The sequence below is a fragment of the Pezoporus wallicus genome, unplaced genomic scaffold (assembly GCF_028554395.1).
Source record: "Pezoporus wallicus isolate ANWC-B61680 ecotype Strahan unplaced genomic scaffold, APGP_CSIRO_Pwel_v1 contig_736, whole genome shotgun sequence".
In the NCBI taxonomy this organism is placed as follows: Eukaryota; Metazoa; Chordata; class Aves; order Psittaciformes; family Psittacidae; genus Pezoporus; species Pezoporus wallicus.
Genome location: NW_026639744.1, coordinates 1258113 through 1280505, shown reverse-complemented (window position 1 = coordinate 1280505; position 22393 = coordinate 1258113). Strand labels below are relative to the sequence as shown.

At 42.8% G+C, this 22393-nt stretch overlaps 1 protein-coding gene across 11 annotated transcripts in view; it reads right to left on the bottom strand.

The window, feature by feature from the left end:
• FMNL2 (formin like 2) overlaps positions 1-22393 on the bottom strand; it is a 145348-nt gene that overhangs the window by 41254 nt on the left and 81701 nt on the right. For 10 of the 11 annotated variants that reach the window (XM_057415693.1, XM_057415692.1, XM_057415695.1 and 7 more), the window contains exons 3-6: positions 16612-16692; positions 12941-13017; positions 11520-11603; positions 9536-9688 (exon numbers count right to left, since the gene is read on the bottom strand). In XM_057415693.1, coding sequence (XP_057271676.1) covers positions 9536-9688; positions 11520-11603; positions 12941-13017; positions 16612-16692 — 395 coding nt within the window. Of the gene's footprint in view, positions 1-8077; positions 8113-9535; positions 9689-11519; positions 11604-12940; positions 13018-16611; positions 16693-22393 lie in introns of those variants that run through there. The other variant, XM_057415700.1, reaches the window with a different exon arrangement.

The window sequence follows — 22393 nt, the reverse complement described above, 5'->3', positions numbered from 1 at the left end:
TATTAATTCCTGCTGCATTTCATTTAAGAATGGTGCCTCTCTTCTATTCTGCAGCTGAGCTTCCTGAAAGTCCTCCAAATTATTTGAGGAAAATACAGCCCTTAGGAACTTTCCTCAGAACAGAGGCATTAATTATTTTAATGGTAACTCCTAACTAGTAAATCAACCTTGAATTCAATTAAATAAGTATACAGAATAAACACAAAGGGAAATCTTTAAATCTGTTGTTTCTATAGCATAGTAAATGAAAACCACATTTCATCTCTTCTTCAGATACTGCTTATTTTCTTTAAGAAAAAACATGTTTCATGAGCTGAGCACAGGAAATTGGAGACAAGGAGACAGACTGCCATAGGAAATACGTGTCTGTTCTTATGTATTTGAAACTGAATAAGCAATGAGAAAATTATGATTATGGTCAAAACCTCTTTTGACAGTGATGCTCTAACTGCTGCAATTGGCTGATGGTGTTCCTGGTGCCGCCGGCAAGCCCCAGGACCAGCACAAGCCCCATCCAAGCTGCATGGATCTGCAGGGCCACCACAGCTATGCCAGGGACATGGAGGATGTCTGCAAAGCTGTGTAGGCTGCCCTAAGCAGCCCCAGCCAGCAGCATCATAGGTAATGCTGACAGCAAAGGCAAGGAGTGGTGTTTGGGCTTGGAAAAACACATTGATCCTGCTCCCCCCATTTACAGTGTAAAAACAGCCCAGAGAGAAGGTGCAGGCAGGTTCTCAATTAGTCACATGGCTGCAGAATACAGTTTTCTCCCGATTTAGACCAATGCAGGTGAGAGGAGAGACCAAAAGGGCATTGGCTCGCCAGCTAACAAAACCTCTAGGCAGGCACAGTAAGCCTTTTGCATTTCCAGTTATCACACTTGGGCTGAAAACAGAGGAAGAAAGTATAAAATTTGCTGATAGAAAGACAAAAAAACAATGAGATGCATGTGCAGTGATATGCAAATTCTGACATTTCTTACGCAAAAAGCAACTCCACTGGGGAAGGAAAGAGAAATTCATAGACAAAGCTTGACCGCTGAAATAAAATACAACCTCCAGTAAAAACAAGGCTTCTTCAGACAACTGCAGTATTGCCTCACGCTCACCAACACCACCTTTGGAGCCTGAAGAACATACAAGGGAAGGCTTCACTTCTGTTTGATTTGGGAAAACAGCTGCATTGGGGGAAGCTGATGGGTTAAAGCATCCTTAGCTCTCACCACAGCCCCTAACCAGGAGTTAAATGTATCAGTGCTGATACCCAGCAATGACTCAAAGTATAACTGCAAACACAGACCGAGGCAGGACAAGAAGTGAGGTGGAGAAAAAGAGAGCTTCCAGGTGCCTTCCAGACCCAGGCTCTTCTGAGAACTATCCCAACACTCCAAGAAAGCATGAGTGTCACAGAAGAAGTCAGTGAGGAATGATCTGTAATTATGTGGCATCACACATAATTATCAGGTGACAGGATCAAAAGCAAACCTGGTAATTTTTGTGCTCTGGAGAGCAGGAGTTCAGCACCACCACTGCAGAGCCCAGAGCCTGGCACAGGCTCCAGAAGCACACCAATTCACAGAGGAAAAAAGTTCCATCAAGAACTATTAAACACAAGATGCAAACCTTAGATCAGGATGCTTAAATCTCCAGAATGCTGGAAGCATACCTGCAGGAGTATGAACCAGGAGAAACATCTCTGGGTATCTGCCTTGCTAGTACTAAGCAAGTGCTCTAAGCATCTTCTGCACTAAGCATCTGCTCCTCAGCAATATGACAGAGGGGTGTTAGATACAGCTTTGTTGTTATCGCACTTCACTGTTTTCCTCTTTCCTCTCCATATTTTAAGTGCATCTGGGCAGCTACCCTGTTTATTGCTGATGCTGCTGTGCAGTTACTTGTCTAATCTGTGCTACTCATCTTGTTTAAAAGAGGTGTAACTTTTAAAATCCGTGATTAACATTATTATATTAATAACAGCAATTAATAATAACATATAACATTAATGATTAATAGTAATACATGAACAATAACAGACTTGTTTTATTCTGACTCACTAGCTCATTCTCTCACACAAAGAACATACTTGCAAATTTTCTAACTTTAAACACACAAACCAAACCAAATGAGGTAGCTCATAGCAGGGTCTGGGCACACAGTGTGCTGGGCAGTGATCACAGCTCAGCAGCACCCATGCCGTGTCTGCCTTCCTGGCTGCAGGAGTCCTCCCCACTCTGCAGCTCCAGCACAGGACAAAAGCAGAACACACAGCAAGCTCAGAAGCGCAGCGCCAAACCATCCTGCCCATGGACAGCCAGTGACTCTCAGGCTTCAGCAATTACTTCCCTTTGCTTCATTTTCCAAGAGTGCCAAGATGAAAGAAACCCCAAAATTCACAGCAGAATTCAGCCAAACTACTTTTTTTTTTCCATAGATATGAATGCATAAATCAGCTCAGGGTGCTCCAGACGGATTTCAGGTTTGCAGGAAACATGACCTACTTTTGCCTGAGAACAGTGAGTGGTTAATGCATGGGAGCTGTGTTTCGGGAACCAGACCCGAGGAGGAATGCAGGATGGGCCTTGGAGGACCAGGACAGGACAAGGTTGTTCCCTGCACTGCAGGGCCATCGCAGCTGCCCCGAAGCCACCATGAGCACTTGGGATGGGTGCTGCACTGTACCTCACAGCTTGGCTCCAGGGCACTTTGTCCAGCTGCTCCTGGTGGGAATGGGACAGGTCAAGGAGCTCCAGCCAGGCTGTACTGCCTGTGTCCCCATGGATAGGCTGAGTGCCCACACACAGACCCTGTGCTTGGAGACTCATTTGTTCCCCAAATCTCCCTTATCAAGACAAAAGAGGAGTACTTCAACTTTTAACTGGGAACCCTATGCTGAGTCTGAACTGCGAAGCATGGAAGCACCGCCAGTGTTGTCTGGAGAATGTATAACTAGCATATTTCCATACGTTCATTCACTAAATATGAAAAACACTGCAGTCAGAAGATTTAAAAGTCATTTCTAGTCATACAGAGATCGTTCCTAAAATTATTTATCTCTCTTTTAAACTACTAAAGGCTGCATACATTATTTTCCTTCAAATTGTAAATAAACAGAATTAGATCGTTATCGTGCCACTCAGGGCCTGGTGTATCAACTCCTTCAATTTCAGAATGCCTTTAACCATCTGACAAAGTTTTGTCAACTGTACAAAATGGGAGAAAGTCTTCTTAAACTAATAAAAAATGACCATAAAACCAGAATTTGGCATTTCCAGCTGCTTGGAGAGTGAGGAGAAACTGAATCATGGAGCAAGCATACTCTGCAATGCAGCAGGACCCTGAAGCATGCTGAGTTTGAGCTCCCTGGGCACTCAGCTTGATGACTCAGTTTGGGATCCAGCCACCCAGATGGAATCTTCTCAGGCTGGGAGATGGAGATACTCCCCTCCACACTGCTCACTACCTTTTTTAGGCACCTTATCAAAAGCCCTGCACTGCTGACTAATGCAGGCACCAAAACGAAGGGCTGAGGTGAAAACAGTATTCACTTCTTTTGAAGAGATGGAAAAGACTGATGAGGTCTGCAAACATCCTGTATAGCAGTACCTGCCTGCAGGAAAACTGCTATTTTGAAGCCTGGATATGTTCACTTGGAGGAGTCTTATGACCAGCCATATAGGCAGAGCCAGAGGTAGCTGTTGTGTTCTCTTCCCAAAACTAAGACAACCTTCACCTCTGGGACTCTGCTCCAGCCTCAAGCTGCACATCATGCTCTCTCTGCAGCAGTCCTCCTGCCCTCCCCACCATCCTGTACACTCCTAATTGGCAGTGTGCTACTCAACGATATCACCAGTGATATTCAGAGCCCGCAGCCTCCGGCTTGCAGAGATTCCACCTGTGTTAGTTTACGATTAGGCTGAGAAATGAGTATGGAATACACAATTGAGAGCTGCAGTGCAGAGAAGATATCTCTGGCACAGATGGGATTCTGCCCTAGATTTAGATTGCTTCCCTTCAACAGATGCAAATTTCTTCACAGAGACATGAATGCCAAGAATTAATAAGGATTTTTTTTTTTTTACAGAAACTCCTCTACAACGACTCTGCACACTGGAACTAAGAAGGCTCAAGATGCTTTGTCTGAATTAGCAGCAACTGCAACGACCCCTAATGTTATTTGTTTCCTTCATAAAGGCAAGACAGACCAGCAGCAGCTCTAACACCTCCCTTTATGCGACATGAGCCAAACCAAGGTGGATGATCTTCATTTGCTTTTATTTCATTTCTTGTTACTAAACATTAGGCTGATCCGAGCATCGGGATGAGTCGTCGGTTTTGATTTCCTGTCTGCTGCAGGTCAAAGATTATGTCACCAAGAGTATATTTATCCTGATAATTAAACTCAGATGGTTCCGCTTTTATTTCTTCTGCCCCTCCTTCGTAAGAACTATAAAACCTTACTTCTGAAAACAGCAGAAACAGAAAACCTGACCACGTGCAAGCTCCTGCAGTGTGACATGCTTTCCTCCTGCCATCCACCAGCAGTGGGTATGGGATGTCACACGTAGAGAGAGAGCTGCTCCACAACTTCATGCCTTTGATGCTGGAGGCCGAGGGGGAGTACGCAGGATTCAGCGTCTCCACAGCTCGGACACTGCACCTGGGTGGGAAAACCAACCACTGTTAAAATCACGGCTAAATCTGTGCTGAAACAGTATAGTTTAAGGTTCTTTTTCTCTCCCAGCTGTAACAGAAGTACATTTCTGTTCAAGAACAACTCATTTATCATTTTTATTCAATTTGTTAACAATTTAGTTAATGCAGTGCTTGTAAAGGCACTGCTGTGATGTCTCTGGAGACTAGGCTGGGCTTTTACCCACCAGCCTCCTACAGGAAGGTGAAAAGGACCATTCAGCCCAGCCAGCCTGAAGAAATTGATTTTGCTAAACTGCTCCTGCCTCCATGTCCCACTTACTTTGTTAACATTATCAGTGAGAACTGGTGAAAACACGCAGTGTGTCCCAGACTCAAACAGAACTTTATATAACCAAGACCTAAAAAACACAACATGCAAGGGCATCTTCTGGTACAAAACAGCTCACACTGACACTGAAGGCCCACAAATGAATAATCAAAACACCTACGCAACAAACTGGGATACTCAAAGTAAGTAAAAGCCCTTTCCACCATGGTAAGTGAGCACAAATCTCAATACAAACTCCTGCCATCTCCACCAATGACTACAGGAGAACTAACATACTTAAAATGAGGACATGTGCCCAGTACAACAGTGCAGACTTCTAATGCACTGCATTAATAATGAATATAAATTATAGATGGTTATTCCCATCATTTTTGTCTCATTATCTGCTAAAGACTATCATGCCCTCATTTGCCTATACCAGCTCCCTCTGAGTAGGAGCAACGAGAGCAAAGGACAGAGATCCAGGGTGGACCAGCAGCTCGCCCAACACTATGTGGGCAGGGACTGCTGATTTGCACCAGGGTTTAGTGGGGTTTGGATTGCCTTTCTGTAGTTTTGTTGTTGTTTGGAAGTGGTGGTGTTTGTATTATGAATGTACTTCTGACAGCAGAAAGGGACTTTGGATGGGGAAGGTCTTGGTGCTTCCTACTAATTTTGGATTCGCCTCATCTCGTAGAGGAAGTTACAAGCTGGGTCTGCTGGCCATGGGGACCCTGAACTTGCACCCTTCTGCAGGGAATGATGCCCAGAGAGGGAATGACCATGAGCCTGTATTCAGTGGCCCCAGAAGCTTTAAAACCAGTGAGGAACAATCAACTCCTTCATTTGTGCAAGGGAAGAGAGAGCAGATAGCTGTGCTGCCCAAAAATGCCTCCTTTCTGCCACTTCAAACAGGGCAGGAAACCTGGGTTAGTCCCACACATGTAAAGAGAATAAATGACTTCAAGCCTGCTGTTTTTATCTTCATCTAACGGAATCTGGGAAAACTATTAATCCTTAAATCTGAGGACATATCTGCTACTTAAAAAAGATGAGAAAAGAAATGGAAACAGCCAGGTTCAGTCCTCCCATGCTACATAGCCAGTGTGTGTCTACAGATGCCAATGCACACCCAGGTGGCACTTAGCTCTGCTGTGCCATGTTCATCCCATGTAACCTCCTGCAAGGGAACAAGCGTGTTTCTTCACTTCCATAAACACACACAGGTGGGAATTCTCCCCCAGTTTGACCAGAAAAGTCACCTACAAACGTCCCATAACAAAACCAAGCAGGCTACATGAAAACAGGTACACGCTGCATTGGAGTTACCCTCAGCTGCCAGGGACACGGCTGCCTGTCTAAGGTCTGTGAAAATCCTGGTCTTCAGACAGAGGAACCAGAAGAATTACAAGACCAACAACTGGCTGCTCGAAAATATACTCTGCTAAAGTAGCAAGTATCTGACACAAATTACGACGACAAAGCCAGCTGATCCCTGAACAGTGAATGTGCTAATGGCAAAGTCCAAATTAAATCTTTGCAGCATACAAAGTCAGTGTCAAATCTGAGTCCAATTGTTGAATGCTTTCAAAGCCCATTTATAGGTTAAGATACATTTGCCTAGATTGCCCTCATTATGGACTCCACAGATTCTGAAGAAAAAAGTAAGTTTCCCAGTTCCATCCATACAAAACATGAAGTATTTGCCTCAGAAGAAAGGGAATTTCTAATGGGTTGGGACATTACAAAGTCTGCATTAATATTTATCTGACAGGAGAGTATAACTCTCATATGAAAGTAATACTCCTCCTCCCCCAAAAAAGCAGCAATAAAACCCCCAAAGGTTCATCCCTGCTTTTATTCTTCTGCCCTCATTTTGGTGGTTGCTTCTCAAATCCCTGTCCCTCCTCCTAAAAAAAAAAACAAACCTCAGTTGCCAAGGAAACCCAGTGAGCAGGGAATTGGCAGGGTTTAACACTATTAAAAAAGACCTACTGGAAGCTAGTGAAAGTCACAATTAGAAATGGATAGCCTAAGCCACGCAAACGAAGAGAAAGCCTCCATGCCCACGTCACCGCTGGGGGAGTTCACACCACAGCAAGCTTGCCCATAACTGCTCACTACAATGGAGCCACACCGTTTGAAAGCGTGCATGGGGTATAACCTTGCCAGCACTTCCCAGTGTTGCTTTGTGCTTACCTCCTGTTTGTTTTGTATAATTAAATCTCAGGGTTCTGAGGACTACGGCAGGTTTACTACTATTGAACCCTGAGGACAGGCAGGAGAGTTGGTGCAATGACACTGCCATACAGACACCAAAAATGAAAAAACATTGTGTTAAAGCTGACAAGTTAAACAGTGTCTCCCCAAATCTTCTTGCTATTTTAATAAAAAGGAATCCAGGCCAAATCTGTTCTCATTTTTCATACTGGTAGGGCATTGAAGGGATGAGTCCAGCTCCTGAATTTTAAATTACCCTGTTAAGATTATCAGCCTACTCCTTCTTTATCCAAGAGGGAGGACCACTTCTTCTTTTCTCACTATTTGAATGGGTTTCAATGCAAAGATAGAAGAGGAGCTTCCACACAGAAGAACCTATGGCTTGAGTCTCCATGTGCCCACAAATGCTAATTCCATGTAAATGTTGGACAGTTTTTACCTGCTGTCCAGGTAAAAAGATGGCTCTGCAGACAGGAGGCAGCACTTTGCTGAAAAACACTGTATTAGGTTACATTTCTGTGTCTGTCTGGATATGAGTGAAGTCTCTATTTGTAATAAAAAAGAAGAAATAAAACGGACAATGACTAAGGGCTCTATGTCTCAGGTATGAAAGTAATAATATTATCTGCAATATGATAAAGGAAATTTTACTTTTTTCCAAAGTAAAACATATCTTATTTTCTTTTAGAAAATCCCACTCTACAGAAGCAAACTACACTTTGAAGTTATAATGTGATAACCGCACGTTTTGGAACTGAAAACTCCCCCTGATGCTCAGGTGGTTGTTTTACCAAGACGTACTATTACCAGATTATAAGGCATGGGGAGCAGTGCTGGCCACATGGGTCCCATGCCCTGCACAGCCCATGTTGCGGGTAACCTTGCACCTGGGACTTACGAGGTTTTCCAGCTCGAAGCCTCATCAGCAGAGCACAAAGTGAAGCTGCTCCAGAGGCAGTTGGTTGAAAAGCAGCTATGGCAGCATTTGAACTGAAGTTGCTCAGGGAGAGAAACCAATCTGATGGTATGTGAAAGGCGGATGAGAGCAGAGGAAGGAAGGATGTGAGAGAAAGAGAATTGGAGAAAAAGATTTGAAAGAGGAAGGGGAATGAAGTGTGCAAGAAAGGAGACAGTGACATGGAAAAAAAAGAAGGTAAGGAATCAAGGAGGATGTGAAAAAAGGAAAAAAGGACGGAAGGAAACGAAGAGAAAAAAATGTAAGAGACATTTAACATATACCTGACATGCATTTCTACTGCAACTAATCACAAGCACGCCTCCCAAAGAGAGCAGAATCAGATATTCTCCTGCAAGACTCTACCATTTCTCTGTCACAGTAATTAAAGACCAAAGAAAACCAAAATCACTAAGAACACCTTTGTAATATTAAAAAAAATAATAATCAACTGGTCAAATGATTTTGTTGCACTCATAGGCTGTATTTCTTTACCAGAACTGTCTCCTTCTCTCTACTGCCTGATGTCTGTGAACAACATCTTCCAGGTATCATATCCACGACCACTCAGGCTGTAGACAGAAGACACCCAACATCATCTAAAGAGCTAATGTTACCATTGACTGACAAAACAAAATTGAACCTCTTGTCCAAGATGCAGGAAAAAGGTCCTCTAACTGGCTCCATCTTTTTTGGACTCTTCTATGCTCACAGTACTGTGTAATAAAACTCCATAAAAGTCAAAAAGCATTCAGCACTCTGAGCTGCGCCCCTAGGTAACAGCACTGCCAGTTTAAAGGTAGTATTCAGTATGTTTTATAATGGTAAAGCATCAAAAGAATATAACAGAGTTGACTGTCATTCAGTCCTTTTCCACAAACCGGGTTAAAAAATCCCCAACAGTATTTGGAAAGAAAGACTTCACAGTAAAGCCCAGGGTGGTGCGAGAATTAACAGCAGGTTTGAAGAAAAGTCTTGTTCATAGCAGCATGGAAGGAATGTGCTGCTAGAAGAGACCTTTTTGGATGAGACACCAGATCAGGGCACCAGACTGGCCAAGACCATGGAAATCTTGAGATACATTTTGGAGAAGAGGAATTGCTTCCTCTGTGCAAGCCACATTGTACCTGATGGAAATGTAACATACATCCTTAGACCATTCTGCCCTTGGAAAGGGAGGCAGAGTTATTCTTGTCTCTTCCTCAACTGCCCTGTGCTACTAGCTTAGCATTTCTTTCCACCTCAAAACCGTCACTACAATGACATGTTTCCAACATACGTCAAGCCTATACTGTGAAAAGAGGGAAGATGAAAAATACTCTAATTGGAAAACCATACTAACTTTTCTCACTCTGGCTCTCGTTATTTGCAGATTACCCACTGCCTGATTAAAAGCCCTACCGTAAAGTCGAGTGTCTGCCAGAACGGGAAATGCTGTTGCCAACTGGTGAGGGTAAATTACTGCCTCTGTGCAGGTCCTCAATAGATCGGCTCCACGGTTTGGACTTGTCCATTGAGTTTTCCACATTGTTCTCCAAACTTTCAAAGTCAAACCTGAAAGGAAATAGAAATTCCATCTCCGGGTTAGACAGAAAAAATGCACATAGTATTTTCCTTCCTGTTCGACATCTGCATATTTTAGTAGAATCAGAAACAAATAATTGTTTAGCTTGGAAGAGACCTTCCAGATCATCAAGTCCATCTGTTAACCCACCAAGTCCACCACTAAACTATGTCCTTGCCACATCTACTGTCTCTTAAACATGGGTAGGTCCCAAAAGATATCAAAAAAGAAAGGAAGAAAGCAATGCAGGCTAACTTCCATTCGGCTGCAATTAAGTGTGAGCTTCAAATGCACAGTGCAACAAATTTGGACCTTGACAAAGGGAGCAGCTAACCACATGAGCATCCAATTTCAGAGGGATCAAACAGCTACGTATTATTCTACTTCAGTGTAAAATAAATACAACATCGACTGCTTTGCTGATGAACAGGCTCTGCCTTGAAGAGTGGGAATGCTTAAAGCTGTCTCCATTTTATTTCAATAAATCAATACACTGTGCAAGTACTAATTCATTTTCCTCCATCAATATGTGACCCAGCATTCACACAGCATTGTTGGCCCTCATGTATCTCCCAGCATATGTAATATATTATCATAATCATTACAGATTTTCTTTGATTTCTGACTCGTTGCCCATTGTACTGCTATTTCAAGCAAAAACTGCTTGTTCCCTTTACAGCTCTTGAGGTTATTACTCATGTTTACCACGTTAGAGAGAGGAAAAACACAGCAAGCTAACTTGCATACATTCATATAATTTTAGGAAGAAAGCCTTTATACAAATGGCTCTTTTTTGCTATGCACAGTTTTTTCCAGTGTTAGCAACATTTTAAAACATGTAATTTTCCTCCATTAACTTTACTGCAACCACACTAAAAATCTCTCTTCTGTGCAACGATATACATACATCTTGATGGCATCTTTTCTAAAAATAAAATATCAACTCTACTCAGCTTGAGTTCCTAACTATATCTTTAACCTACTGCTTCTTTTCACACTTTCATGCCAAATTGTACTGCTGCAATATCCTGAATGAAAGCCTGTGGATATACAAAAACAGAACCTCAGCCGAACATCTATTTCCAATTGTATGATATAACAACTAATGAAAGCTGATTTTTTTTCCCCGTGATTTCTTTTAAGAGTGTGTTTTATGACTTATTATCTAAATGACTAAATCTGACTCCCAACTAGCCAGACATCAAACTGAAAAAGCTGTCTTGAAATTCCTTGAAATTGCTGTCCTACAACACATCTACTGCACAGGATGTCAACTGCTTTGCTTGTCAGGAGCCTTGTGAGAAGTAGTTTGCATGTGGATGTTACCTTGAACATGGTAGACAGTATTATAATGCCTTGGAGTTGGGTACTAATTACAAACTGATTCTTGCCTGCTTCCAGACATCTGCTGAGTTTTTTTTCACTGTACTCCTAAGACAGTCAGAGGCCAAAGCTCAGTATGGTCTTAGAAATAATCTCAAGGCTTAAACTTTTTATTTCTCTGCAAAATCTTATCATAGAATCATAGAATCAACTAGGTTGGGAAAGACCTTTAAGATCATCAAATCTGACTGTTACCTCAGGACTGCCTATGGTGCAATAGGTTTGCATAGGACCTCTGTAAGGCAATAGGTTTGCACTACTAGCATTTTCCCTGTTCTAATATGCGCACTTAGTATTGTACCAAGCTACCAGCAGGAGAGCTCTGCTGCAGAGACAGCTGTGCCTCTGCCCTGGCATATCCTTCTCTTGTTCTGTATAGATGGCAGGGTTCTTGCTCTGCCTTGCAAGCCCAGAGAGTACGAGGCAAGTCTTACTTACGTGACTGCATACTGTGCAAATGACAAGTACTCCACCAGAACATCCAGGCCTTTGTTTTCTTCATTCAGGAACTCCCTGACCCATCTGTTAGAAAAATCATCAGACATCAGACCATTTAGTGATCTATGTGAAGTTACTGGAATTCTTGTCATATAAACTAGAGACAGAACCATTGCAGGAAAGGCAGCACTTCTGAGTAGACTTTTGCTTTCTCAATCAGGAGAATAGGGCTTTTTAAAAATGCTCTTTATTATTTAGAAGACTTTAAAACAGTCCTTTAGAGAACTTTACAAATATACCGAAACAAGCTTTTTTTGCAACACTATGATTGGAAAAATGCCACAAAATAAAAAAAATAAAGAAAAAAACATAACCCCCGTCCTATGCATACTCTGCATTGTTCAGAAACCAGGCATTTCCTCTTCCAAGTACTGAGCTCCAGAACTGGTAAGTGCCTTTCCCATCACAGTCGTGGTGCTGGAAGAGGCCATGGGTGCTGTGAGGAGTTCAGCTGCTACCCACCTTCACTCCAAACCTAGGCTCACCTCCAGCACACACTGCTGTGCAAACCACGAGGCAGTGACTACAGCCACCTTCTAATGCATGAGTCACAGGGACCTGGCTTATTTTTTATCACATTCTTATCTCTAGCAGTCTTTGAAAGCATACAGACAGCACACCAGCAAAAGAGTGACATCTTGGATGTACATTTAACAGTAACTTTGCCTTCTGTTTTTATTTTTTTAAAGGTATTAAACTGTTACTGCAAATTTGGGCTACTAAGAGTTATGCAAAATAATCTGCAATTTGGAAAAGTCTGTTACCTTCCAAAGCTTTCAAAACCTCAAAAACATGATGTAAAGTTTGAACCAGTCCTGAATCAGCTTCTGGTCCCAAGACGCAGAGGTAAGACCAGTGGCAATGCAGATGGGAACGACATGTTTGATAAGGAACTAAGTATCTGGTGATTCCTTTAGTTTTGCTATTTGAGAGGAAGCTATTTGTGGAAGTAAAACCCTGGTAACATTACTCACAGTCAGGCTTCATGAACTGCATCATGTAAAAGCTATAAAACAGCATGGGGGTGTTTTTCATACATGTACTTATAGCTGCAGTACTATTATTTTTTTAGATACATAATGCCCACTCTTGCTCTGACTGACTTAGGAAGAGCAGAAGTTAACTGCAATCATTTTGCAGCCTTCACAGAGATGTGGATGAACCTCATCACGAAAGAATTAGAGTTGAATTATTCTCCTGAGATGCCCAGTTATCCCTTAACTGAGCCATTCGGGCTTTAATAATCAATCAAGTGGTATCACTGCTTCACATGCAAAGAGGTATTTCCTCAAAGACATCCATCAATAGATGTAAAAAAAAAATTTAAAATTCTTAAACCAGATGTCATCAAAAATTCTTACCCGATGTGATTTGTTCTTAAAGAAATTTCCAGTTCTCGGAGTACCTGAGTAGACTCTTGGACTCGTCTTCTGAATTTCTGTAATTGAGCAAGCAGGCAAAAAAAAAACATTTAGATTCATGTGATGCTATTAAAAATATCAACATCTCATGAAGCACAGATTGAATAAATAAAATATTAAGGTAGAGTGAGAACCCCTTTAAATCCTTAAGAATGCAACAGCAACAGTCTGGCAGTCAACTAAAACATGCACCAAAAAAAAAAAAAATTTCCGTTCCCATGCACATTTTTGAGTTTCTAGTATTAAAACAATTAAAAGCCTGTAGATAGACATGTCTTTATAATACAAGCTTATTATTATATATTATATATGTAATATATATTGCCTATTACATATATATAGATACTAAACTGGTACATAGATACTGGTTTACTATTGAACTCTCCATTGAGAACTACAGTGTTTGGGCTTCATTTTCAGTCTGGTGCTTTAATCTTGCTCTCGTGACTTTACACCCACACCATAAAACCTGCCATCCTTTCTGTAAAATTACCAGATCTGTGGGTGTGAGCCAATAATGAAATACACATGTGCTGCCATCTGCATGCTGTAATAATCTGTGCACACTAAATTGTATTTCCAAAAACAGATGCTGGGGAAAGGCCATAAAATGGCAGAAGTAAGACACTGCAGTAGAAAGGAGACAAGGTTTTTTGTCATCTCCATATGGGAGGAGAAAGGGCAACCTAGGAAAACCTCACTGGGGGACAGTGAGAGACTCGCTTCACTCCACATCTCAAAGCAGGCACTGGTCACAGCAGAAGATCTCTAAATGCACACTGACTCATCCTGAGTCAGGTCAAGCAGCTCATCTTCATTGCCTGCAAAACCAGCTTGCAGTAGGGCTGCAGTAGGGCTTTTGGTAAGCAGGCAGAGTGAGCCAGCAATGCATTCTCCTCTCCCAGTCAGAGAAAGACTGTCCCCTTCTCTCTTTCCTTCTGCTTCTTGTCCATGGAAAAGTACTAAAACAGCTGGATAAATTATCCTGGAGCAGTTATTCTGGTAAATTCTCATTTGTGAACAAGGTAAATGAGAGCAGAAGTGGATGGGCAATCGTATCTTAGAACTGCAGTACTTAACAACCAACCTGGTCATCCTTTATCACGCACACAGAGTTGGTGTGTTTGGAAAGACTTTATAAAAGCTTAGGATGCAAGCAATGCTGCTGTGCAAGTAGGACTGCTCTGAATACAAGGGAAAAAAGGATTTGTTCTCAGTGCAACACAATAAAATCAAGGGTACTACTTGTCAGGTAATAATTCTCTTGACTTCATTTGCTGAGGTGAATATGATGAAAGGACAGGATTTACCTTGCCTTGCTGACCTATGTGAAAATTATCAGCTGCCTTTTTCACCAGTCTTCTCTCACATGCTAGTTAGCACCACTGGCTTTCTTGAGGCAAGACTAAATCCCACCTTAGAAAGCCACTGGCAGACTGAAAAAGAGGTCTCCCTGTAAAGTCCTAGTAGACAGAAGGTGCTATTAATTTTTACTTTGGAACAGGTCATTGAGAGCAGTAGAGTTTCTCTGGACCTCGGTTAATTATCTCAGTACAAAAACACAGTACCTTGTCTCTCAAGATAGTTTACACAACGTAATTGCAAGCAATATAAAACCTTAGCTCTCTAGAAGTAAAGGTAAAATACTGATGTAGCAAGACACAGGCAGCAGGCTGGGGTTAGAGGGCACAGCAGAAATAAGCAGCACGTTTCCACATGCCCCATGTGGGGCCGCCATTCCCCTAGGGAGGCCAGGCTGCTCCTGGCAACCACGGCAGAGAGCAATGAAAAGGCTCCATGCTTTACAGGACTCCAATAGCCACCAAACTGCAATTCCTTTAAAGATGCATAATTTCAACACTTCCATTTTCCTGTTTCAAAATTCAGCTCAGACAAAAAGCAACTGTTTTCCCAGGAAGAGCCACTATGACCCCAATTACAAGCCAAAAGGTACATTTTTCAGCAGCATTTGGAGCCACCTTCACTTGGCCACACTGCGGATCATCAGCCAAAATGCTGACACCACTTCAATTACAGCAATAATCCTGGTAAGATGAGCTCTCCCCACAATATCACGCATCCGTCCAGAAGCCCATTTGTAAATCTTTCCGCCTCGCAGCGCAGGCTGAGGAAAGGCTGCTGGTGATACAGAATAACAAAACAAAAGAGAGGAACTCAATGGAGTTATTTTTAGGCTCCTTCAGTTTTGTCATTTGTCATGGGACTCTTATAGGGGTATTACGATAAGAAAGGCTCCAATGTGTGCCCATGGAGTAACCACAGAGCAAAGCCAAACACTAAATGAATTTCAAAAACCCTTCAGGAGAAAACACACAAAGACCCCTGTTCACCATTATTTTATTTTTTCTTTAAACTACACTCGGCTACAGGCAAATTTAAGGGTTTCCTACCAAATGGTTTCCTACTCCTTGTCAGAGCCTGCAACAAGAGAAGCACTGTCAGAAGACATTACTGCAGCCCTGAAGACAGGAGCTAGTGACAGCACACTGGAGCACAGGGTGCCCAGTGTTTGCCCCTCGCCTGTTGCAGGGATGGAGGTGCACCTCCACCACAGCTGGAGCTGGCCCCAGCCTGGAAGCTTTGTGTCAAGATACATATTTTACCGCAGGGCACCAACCTCAGTTCATTGTACAGCCACACAAAGCAGCGATTGTGGAGGACAAGGCACAGCCAGTGAATGGCAGGATCTGTTATGCTTGTGCTGCCTTTTCTTGGTTTTGTTTTTTAAAGGCTATTTCAACTATCAACACAGGATATGAGCCGATATCCAAAGTGGTTAAATACCAAAGGTTCAGCAATGGTCCTCTAAATGGGATGTAGGTTTACTGTCATCCTAGAATCCAAGAGGCTATTACTAAGCCCATCAAAGCAGTGCAGAAATATCAGAACCAGCCACAAATACAAGCAGGCACAGAAACTATATTCAGGGATGTACAACATTCACATGAAGTCATTGTATGGCTATGATTATGAAAGGCCAAGTGAAGTTCCCGAGTCTTTCACAACTGATTATCCAACTATTTTGGAAAAACAATACATAGAAGGATGGATGAGACTCTGCCATGTAAATACACCCCAGGTTATACCTTTACTTCACAACCCTGAAACTGCAGATGAGACTGCAAGTGAGAGGGGAGCTGTGCCCGCTGTATTTAACTGCTGTCACGCAAATGTCCAGAGAAAAGGACCCAAAACTTCAACATCCCCTTCACATGGGTGAGAAAAGTGTCATCTGACAGAGGTTTCATCCACTAGCACTGCTCACATGAAAAGTCAGACTTGGAGTACAGCACAGTGATAATTTGTCAGACCATTTATTGAAGCTAAAGTTATTAAAATAAGTTGTTTCATGTGTCAGATGGTCCTTTTCTTTGCAACATCTGTTCTCCTTGCTGAGCTGTGAAAACTGCAGGGTCTTTCCCACTTCTCTCTGCTTCTCTCTGCAGTTTGTTGCATCTCTCAGATTCTTCTGAGACTTTTACTGGGCTTTTTACACAAAGGCAGGAAGGAACCCAGACTCCAGGACCATCCTCGCCAGGGAATGAGGGACAGAATGAGGGATGGGCAAAAGGAAACAGGACACTCCTCACCTTCCTGGTTACAGCTGGATCCAGATAGCCCTTCAACTTCTGGATGTATGTGTGTGGAGGATTCTTCACCTGAAATCTTTCCTGCAGGGGATACAAGAATAAACATCAGCCATTTTAAAACATCTGTATTTACTTACTACATAAGTGAATGTACACACATATATATTTAAAAATATAGCTTTGTAATATCATTTTAGAAGTCCATACCTTATAGAATCATAGCGGCAACCTGGTTGGAAAAGACCTTTAAGATCATCAAGACCAAACGTTACCCCAGGACTGTCAAGCCCACCACTAAACCGTGTCACTAAAGGCAAACTGATCTCCCTCATGGCTGCCCCTCATGATCTCCAGTCACAGCAACCCCTCATTTGCCCCCTTCACAGTGCCCCATACTATATAGCTGCCACCTATACCCCCCATGGCCACCCTTCATCTCCCCTCATTATCTCCCCACGTGGCCACCCCTCACGGCCCATGGCTGCCCCGGCTCTCACCTCATGATCTTCCCTCATGGCGGTCCCTACTCTCCCCTCATGGTTTTCCCTCATGGCTGTCCCTGCTCTCCTCTCATGATCTTCCCTCATGGCTGCCCCTGCTCTCCCCTCAGTATCTCCTTTCACCCCTCATAGCTGTCCCTCCTCTCCCATCATGGCCATCCCTGTTCTCCTCTCATGATCTTCCTTCATGGCCATCCCTGCTCTCCCCTCGCTATCTCCCTTCACCCCTCATGGTCGTCCCTGTTCTCCCCTCATGGTCTCCCCTCATGGCTATCCCTGCTCTCCCTCATGATCTTCCCTCATGGACATCCCTGCTCTCCTCTCAGTATCACCCCTCACTCTTCATGGCCATCCCTGTTCTCCTCTCAGTATCACCCCTCACTCCTCATGGCCACCTCCCCTGTCTGCTCAGGATCTCCTCTCGCCCCTCATGGCCACCCCTCCTCCCCCTCATAACAACCTATGTCCCCTTATGTGCCCTGGAGCTAGTGGGAATATTTGTAAGTATACAGTTTATGTATTTGTATGCACACAAACAAAATACATTTACATGTATTTTGATATTCTGATATATATATATTCTTGATATATAAAATATACCTTACATATTCAATGACAATTCTGAATGTTAATTACACATACAAACACACACATCTGAAATAACAGGGTTTCTGCTAGCCAGGAGTACCAAGAAGAAAGACAAAGGTTAGAAGAGCAGATGTGTACCCATGTTTGACTGAAAGCCATGACCACAAAAGCCAGACACCTTTTTTATCACTTGGAACAAGTCTAAAACCACATTGCATGGTCTAGTCTCATTTTATTGTTTGGATTCCAGAAAAACGAATGCAAGAGCAATATGTTAGTAATAAACAAGTAATATTTTAACTCCAGGATATTAAATTGGATTGCCTTTGTAAGGCAATTCTATGAGAATACACCCAATCCCAGCAGCATCCTGCTTCCTATGCCAACACAATGCCTGAGCACCATCATGCTCCTTGTGCCTTGGGATCAGCTCCCTGCACCACGTCTGCCAGCAGCACTAGGATGGAGAGCATGTCAATACTTGAGCTTGTCCCTTCCACCCACAGTTCCCAGGATTTCTTTCCACATCTGTGTCACATGAAGGCCAAGCTGAGGGATCTCCAACGTGGTGGGAAGCAAGCTGGCAAACGCTACTGAGGCCATCAACACACTTACAAGTGAAATTATGGGCGAGATGCCCATCCCTGTCCCACTGGGAAAGCCCAGGAAACACCATGTGTCTCTGCTTAGCTTGGAATCTGATCAACCTCCGGACACAGAGGAAGGTGGGCTGCCTGCAATGGTGGGCTTTACCCAAGTAAAACATCTAATCACGCACGCACACATTCCTGCTTTCTGTCATATGCCAGCAGCATCCCTGATACCCTATCCTTATTTTGCTCACCTGCTGCTATTCCAGTGAAGAAAAATTCCTACCTGCCTTTGAGACTCATTTCTCACTGAAGGTTTCCAAATGCCTAACAGTACAAGGGGACACTTGATCTGCAACCCACCATCAGCCACATTCAAAAGTGAATTAAAGATTTTGATAACAAATACAAGGTCTGCAAATTTTGTATTCTGGGAGCTGCTTGATTTTTGCTTGCTTTACCAGTTGCACAGCCAGCCTGAAATTTATCCTACAAAAACTGCTGTGAAACACGAGTTGTTCTGCAAGGAGTATGCTGTGTCCAAACCTCTTAAGAGCACTACTGAAAGTTCTGATACTATTTGTATCTTGAAGAATTTTAAACTATTCTGCCTTTTTCCCTGAGGAAAGATCTCATAACAATTTCCTCCTGAAATTTTGCATTTTACAACTGATATCTGAAACCTCCCTTTATTAGGTCAGGATGCAATTTTGACTACATTATCTGAAAGTTATTTCATAATGAATAGGACACTGCTGCCCAGTTACCAGAATGTACTGTCAGAACACCAAAAGTCGTTCCTGTTATTATCTTGCTGCTTGTTGTAATAAAAGTAATTCATCATGGTGAGAAGGAAAAAATGAACTAAAAAGTCTGACAGTCTGTGGTCCCTCGGCCCCAGGCGAGAGCTCTGTAAGACAGTGCAGACATTTCTTTCCTCTTTTACAACCAGATTTTTTTTCCATGCACCTTCACATATATGGGCCAAACACAGTCCTGGAATTGGCATTTCCTTTTTATCTAAAAAACAGTTCAGAAAACACAAAGTTCCTCATTGCCAGTCCCTTTCACACTCTTGTAGTTCGATTTGCTGCTAACTGGAACTGCTATTGCTGTGTTAAGGAGGACAGAGACACAAGACAGATGCATGGGGTTACAGGCAGGTTTTGGAATGATATGCCAGGGCTCCATCACACAGCTCCACTGGCACAAGCAGAAATCATCTGCCATATCCCAAGAGGTGCACAACAGTCCACTCAAGCATCCAACTCTCACATCCAATAAATGGGAGCAGGCACACCCACAGACGTTGACAGGGGCTTTAAAGGAAACAGAAAAATTAAAACCAAAAAACAGAAGCACATAAAATAAATCAGTCAAAACATGAAGATGTCAATATTCAAAGTACCCCAACTGTTTGCTTAATTTTTGCATTTTTTTACAGGACACTGTTAGACCAGTTTCTCTGTCAGACTTACAGCCCCCTCAGGATACTGTGGCTTTCCAGTGAGCATAAATGTAAGTTATTTAGAAGCAATTTCCACCCATTAACCCATTTTAAAACTTCTTCACACTGGCATACCGACAAAAAAGCACTTTGCAGTAAATGAGAATCTGGCCCACTGCAGACTAGTAAAGAGTCACAGAGGTATCTGGACCTTGGAGACCGCCACTGTTTCTCATTTTGCCGCTCAATAGTTTAGTATCAGCTCCAGAGACATTACAGCATTTGAATAGCCATGTCTTTCTCTACAAAAGAAAGCCCACAAAAGTAGAAGCATTTTCATTGTGCCACTTGACAGCTATGTCCAAATATTATTCTCTGCATTTGCATGTGGTGGAGCTCAATCTGAAAGTCCGCTCTTGAGGAAAAGTAGGCGATGTGAGCAGCAAGCAGCAGGCACAGCAGGAGCCTGCTCCTGACTGCAGTCTCAGACTACCAAGACTCCACATCAGCTCTCATATTTATTCCTCCCCTTTTTGGGGATTTTCTCATGCTGATGTGTAGCTCTGCTGTATTTAGTCTAATCCCCCAGGGAAGCTATTTTGCTCTTATGGGTTTATTTCTCTTACAAACTAATCAGCCATCATCTGCTAAAGCAACAGGAGCTTTTCCTAACTGCAAGTTTTAATATCAGGAGACTTCAAAATTAAATGCTTAAAGAGACTTAACAAGCACATTTAGTAGATTGCGACGCAGATACTATACTGTTTTGTTTGTTTTCTTAAAACCTAGCTGTAATTATGTATTTATGTAATAATCTTTTCAGTGATTTAGGTTACATATAAGGAAGAAGTTCTTTACTGCAAGGGTGGTGAGGCACTGGAACAGGCTGCCCAAGCAAGTTGTGAATGCTCCATCCCTGGCAGTGGTTCAAGGCCAGGATGGACAGGGCTTTGAGCAACCTGGTCTAGTGGAAGGTGTCCCTGCCCATGGCAGGTGGGTTGGAACTGGATGATCTTAAGGTCTTTTTCTAACCTAAACCATTCTAGGATTCTAAGGTTCTTCATATGGTGACTTCATTAAAAAAAAAGATGCTGATCATTACTGGATAGTGGAATTATTTGGGCTGAGGGATTTTAAAGGCATTATCCATGAACACCAGACACCAGAAGTGCTTTTCTCTAACTAGCGACCAACATTCACTTGTGGTAGACATCTACTAGTCCTGGAAATATTTACAGCCTTTAAAGTGTTTTTGCTGCTTTGGAAAGCCATGAGGGATTAGCCTTTAGAACTGCCTTTCCCCAGCTATTATTACTGTCTCAATTTATCCAGCTTTGACTGTTTTATATTAGAGTCTGGTACATCGCAAGCTGCAAGAACCAGGGCTCAGTGCTGTGCAGCGATAGCAGCCTGAAGCTCCCTGACGCCTCTGGGACACTCTGAATGTCTGCTTGCAGCCATCGTCCTCTCAAAAACCTGATGCTCTGCCAGAGCTCACACAGGGTGGGAAGGCACAGGACTCATTGGTCCAGCATGACTGCAGTCTGGTATTTCATTTGCTGTGAATGCTGCAAGTGACTGTGCAGGTTGGCCAGTGTGGGGTCCTCTCAAGGTCCTCTGGTACTTCTTCAGAGCATTTACTTCCCCATAGCTCCTCCCATAGAGACAAACATGATTCTTGGCTAACAATGAGGCACTGCTGTTCACACACAACTCACTTGCCCCGGATACTGTAAACAAGGAGTTAAAAATCATTGTTTTTTCCTGTCTGTTCCTCCTCTCCACTTCCAGCAATTCCCACTCACTCACTGACCAAATCTTCTCTCAAAATAAGAATTTATATGGCATGGGGTTTAACGCTGTTTGAATGTCGAGGCTGGGGATTTTTACCACACACATATAGAATTTAAAATCCGTATCTGAGTCTCCAAAGTTCGCAAGCGTAAGCTGGTGGGTGACATCATGACTGGGACATGGTGGCTTTCTCTCCCAGTCGCCCCAGGACTGGGCTATTCAGACACAACAAAGTTAATAAATCCCGATGAAACCTATTTTATCTCCACTACGTGACTCATATAAGCACCAATGCTATCTACAGCCCTGAAAGGAGAAAGGCACAGACCAGCAGTAACTCAACCCTGCCTTTGTCAGCCACCTAGAAAGCAAATTAACTGACTTCCCAAGGATAAAAGGCTCTCTCTTACTTGAAAAATTGCTGAGGAGCAGTGCCAGAACAATAGCTAAGCGTAGAGAAGTGCATGAAAGGAGCCAGCGGCACTGGACCACAGAGCAGTGAGATGACCTGGTCCTCAAGATCTTCCTTTTTACGAGTATTCAGGTAAAAAGCTTGGATGGGGAACCACAATACCACCCCTGTGCTTCTTTTACCATCAATTGCGAGAATTAGCACTTTATTTCCTTATGGATTTAAAAAAAAAAGGGGGGAGGGGGGAAGAGGGGGCCTGGAGGGGGCTTTACTTCAGCATCAAAGAGGAACTGCTGGATTTCTACATTTCCTTTTTCATGAGCTCCTACAAATAACACATCTCTTGTTCACCCAAATCCAGAAAATGTATTAATTCTGTAACCAGGAAATTGTGGCTTTTCCAAAGATCTTTTGCTTCCAAAAACATTCAGGACATTTTCTGCATTAGTGA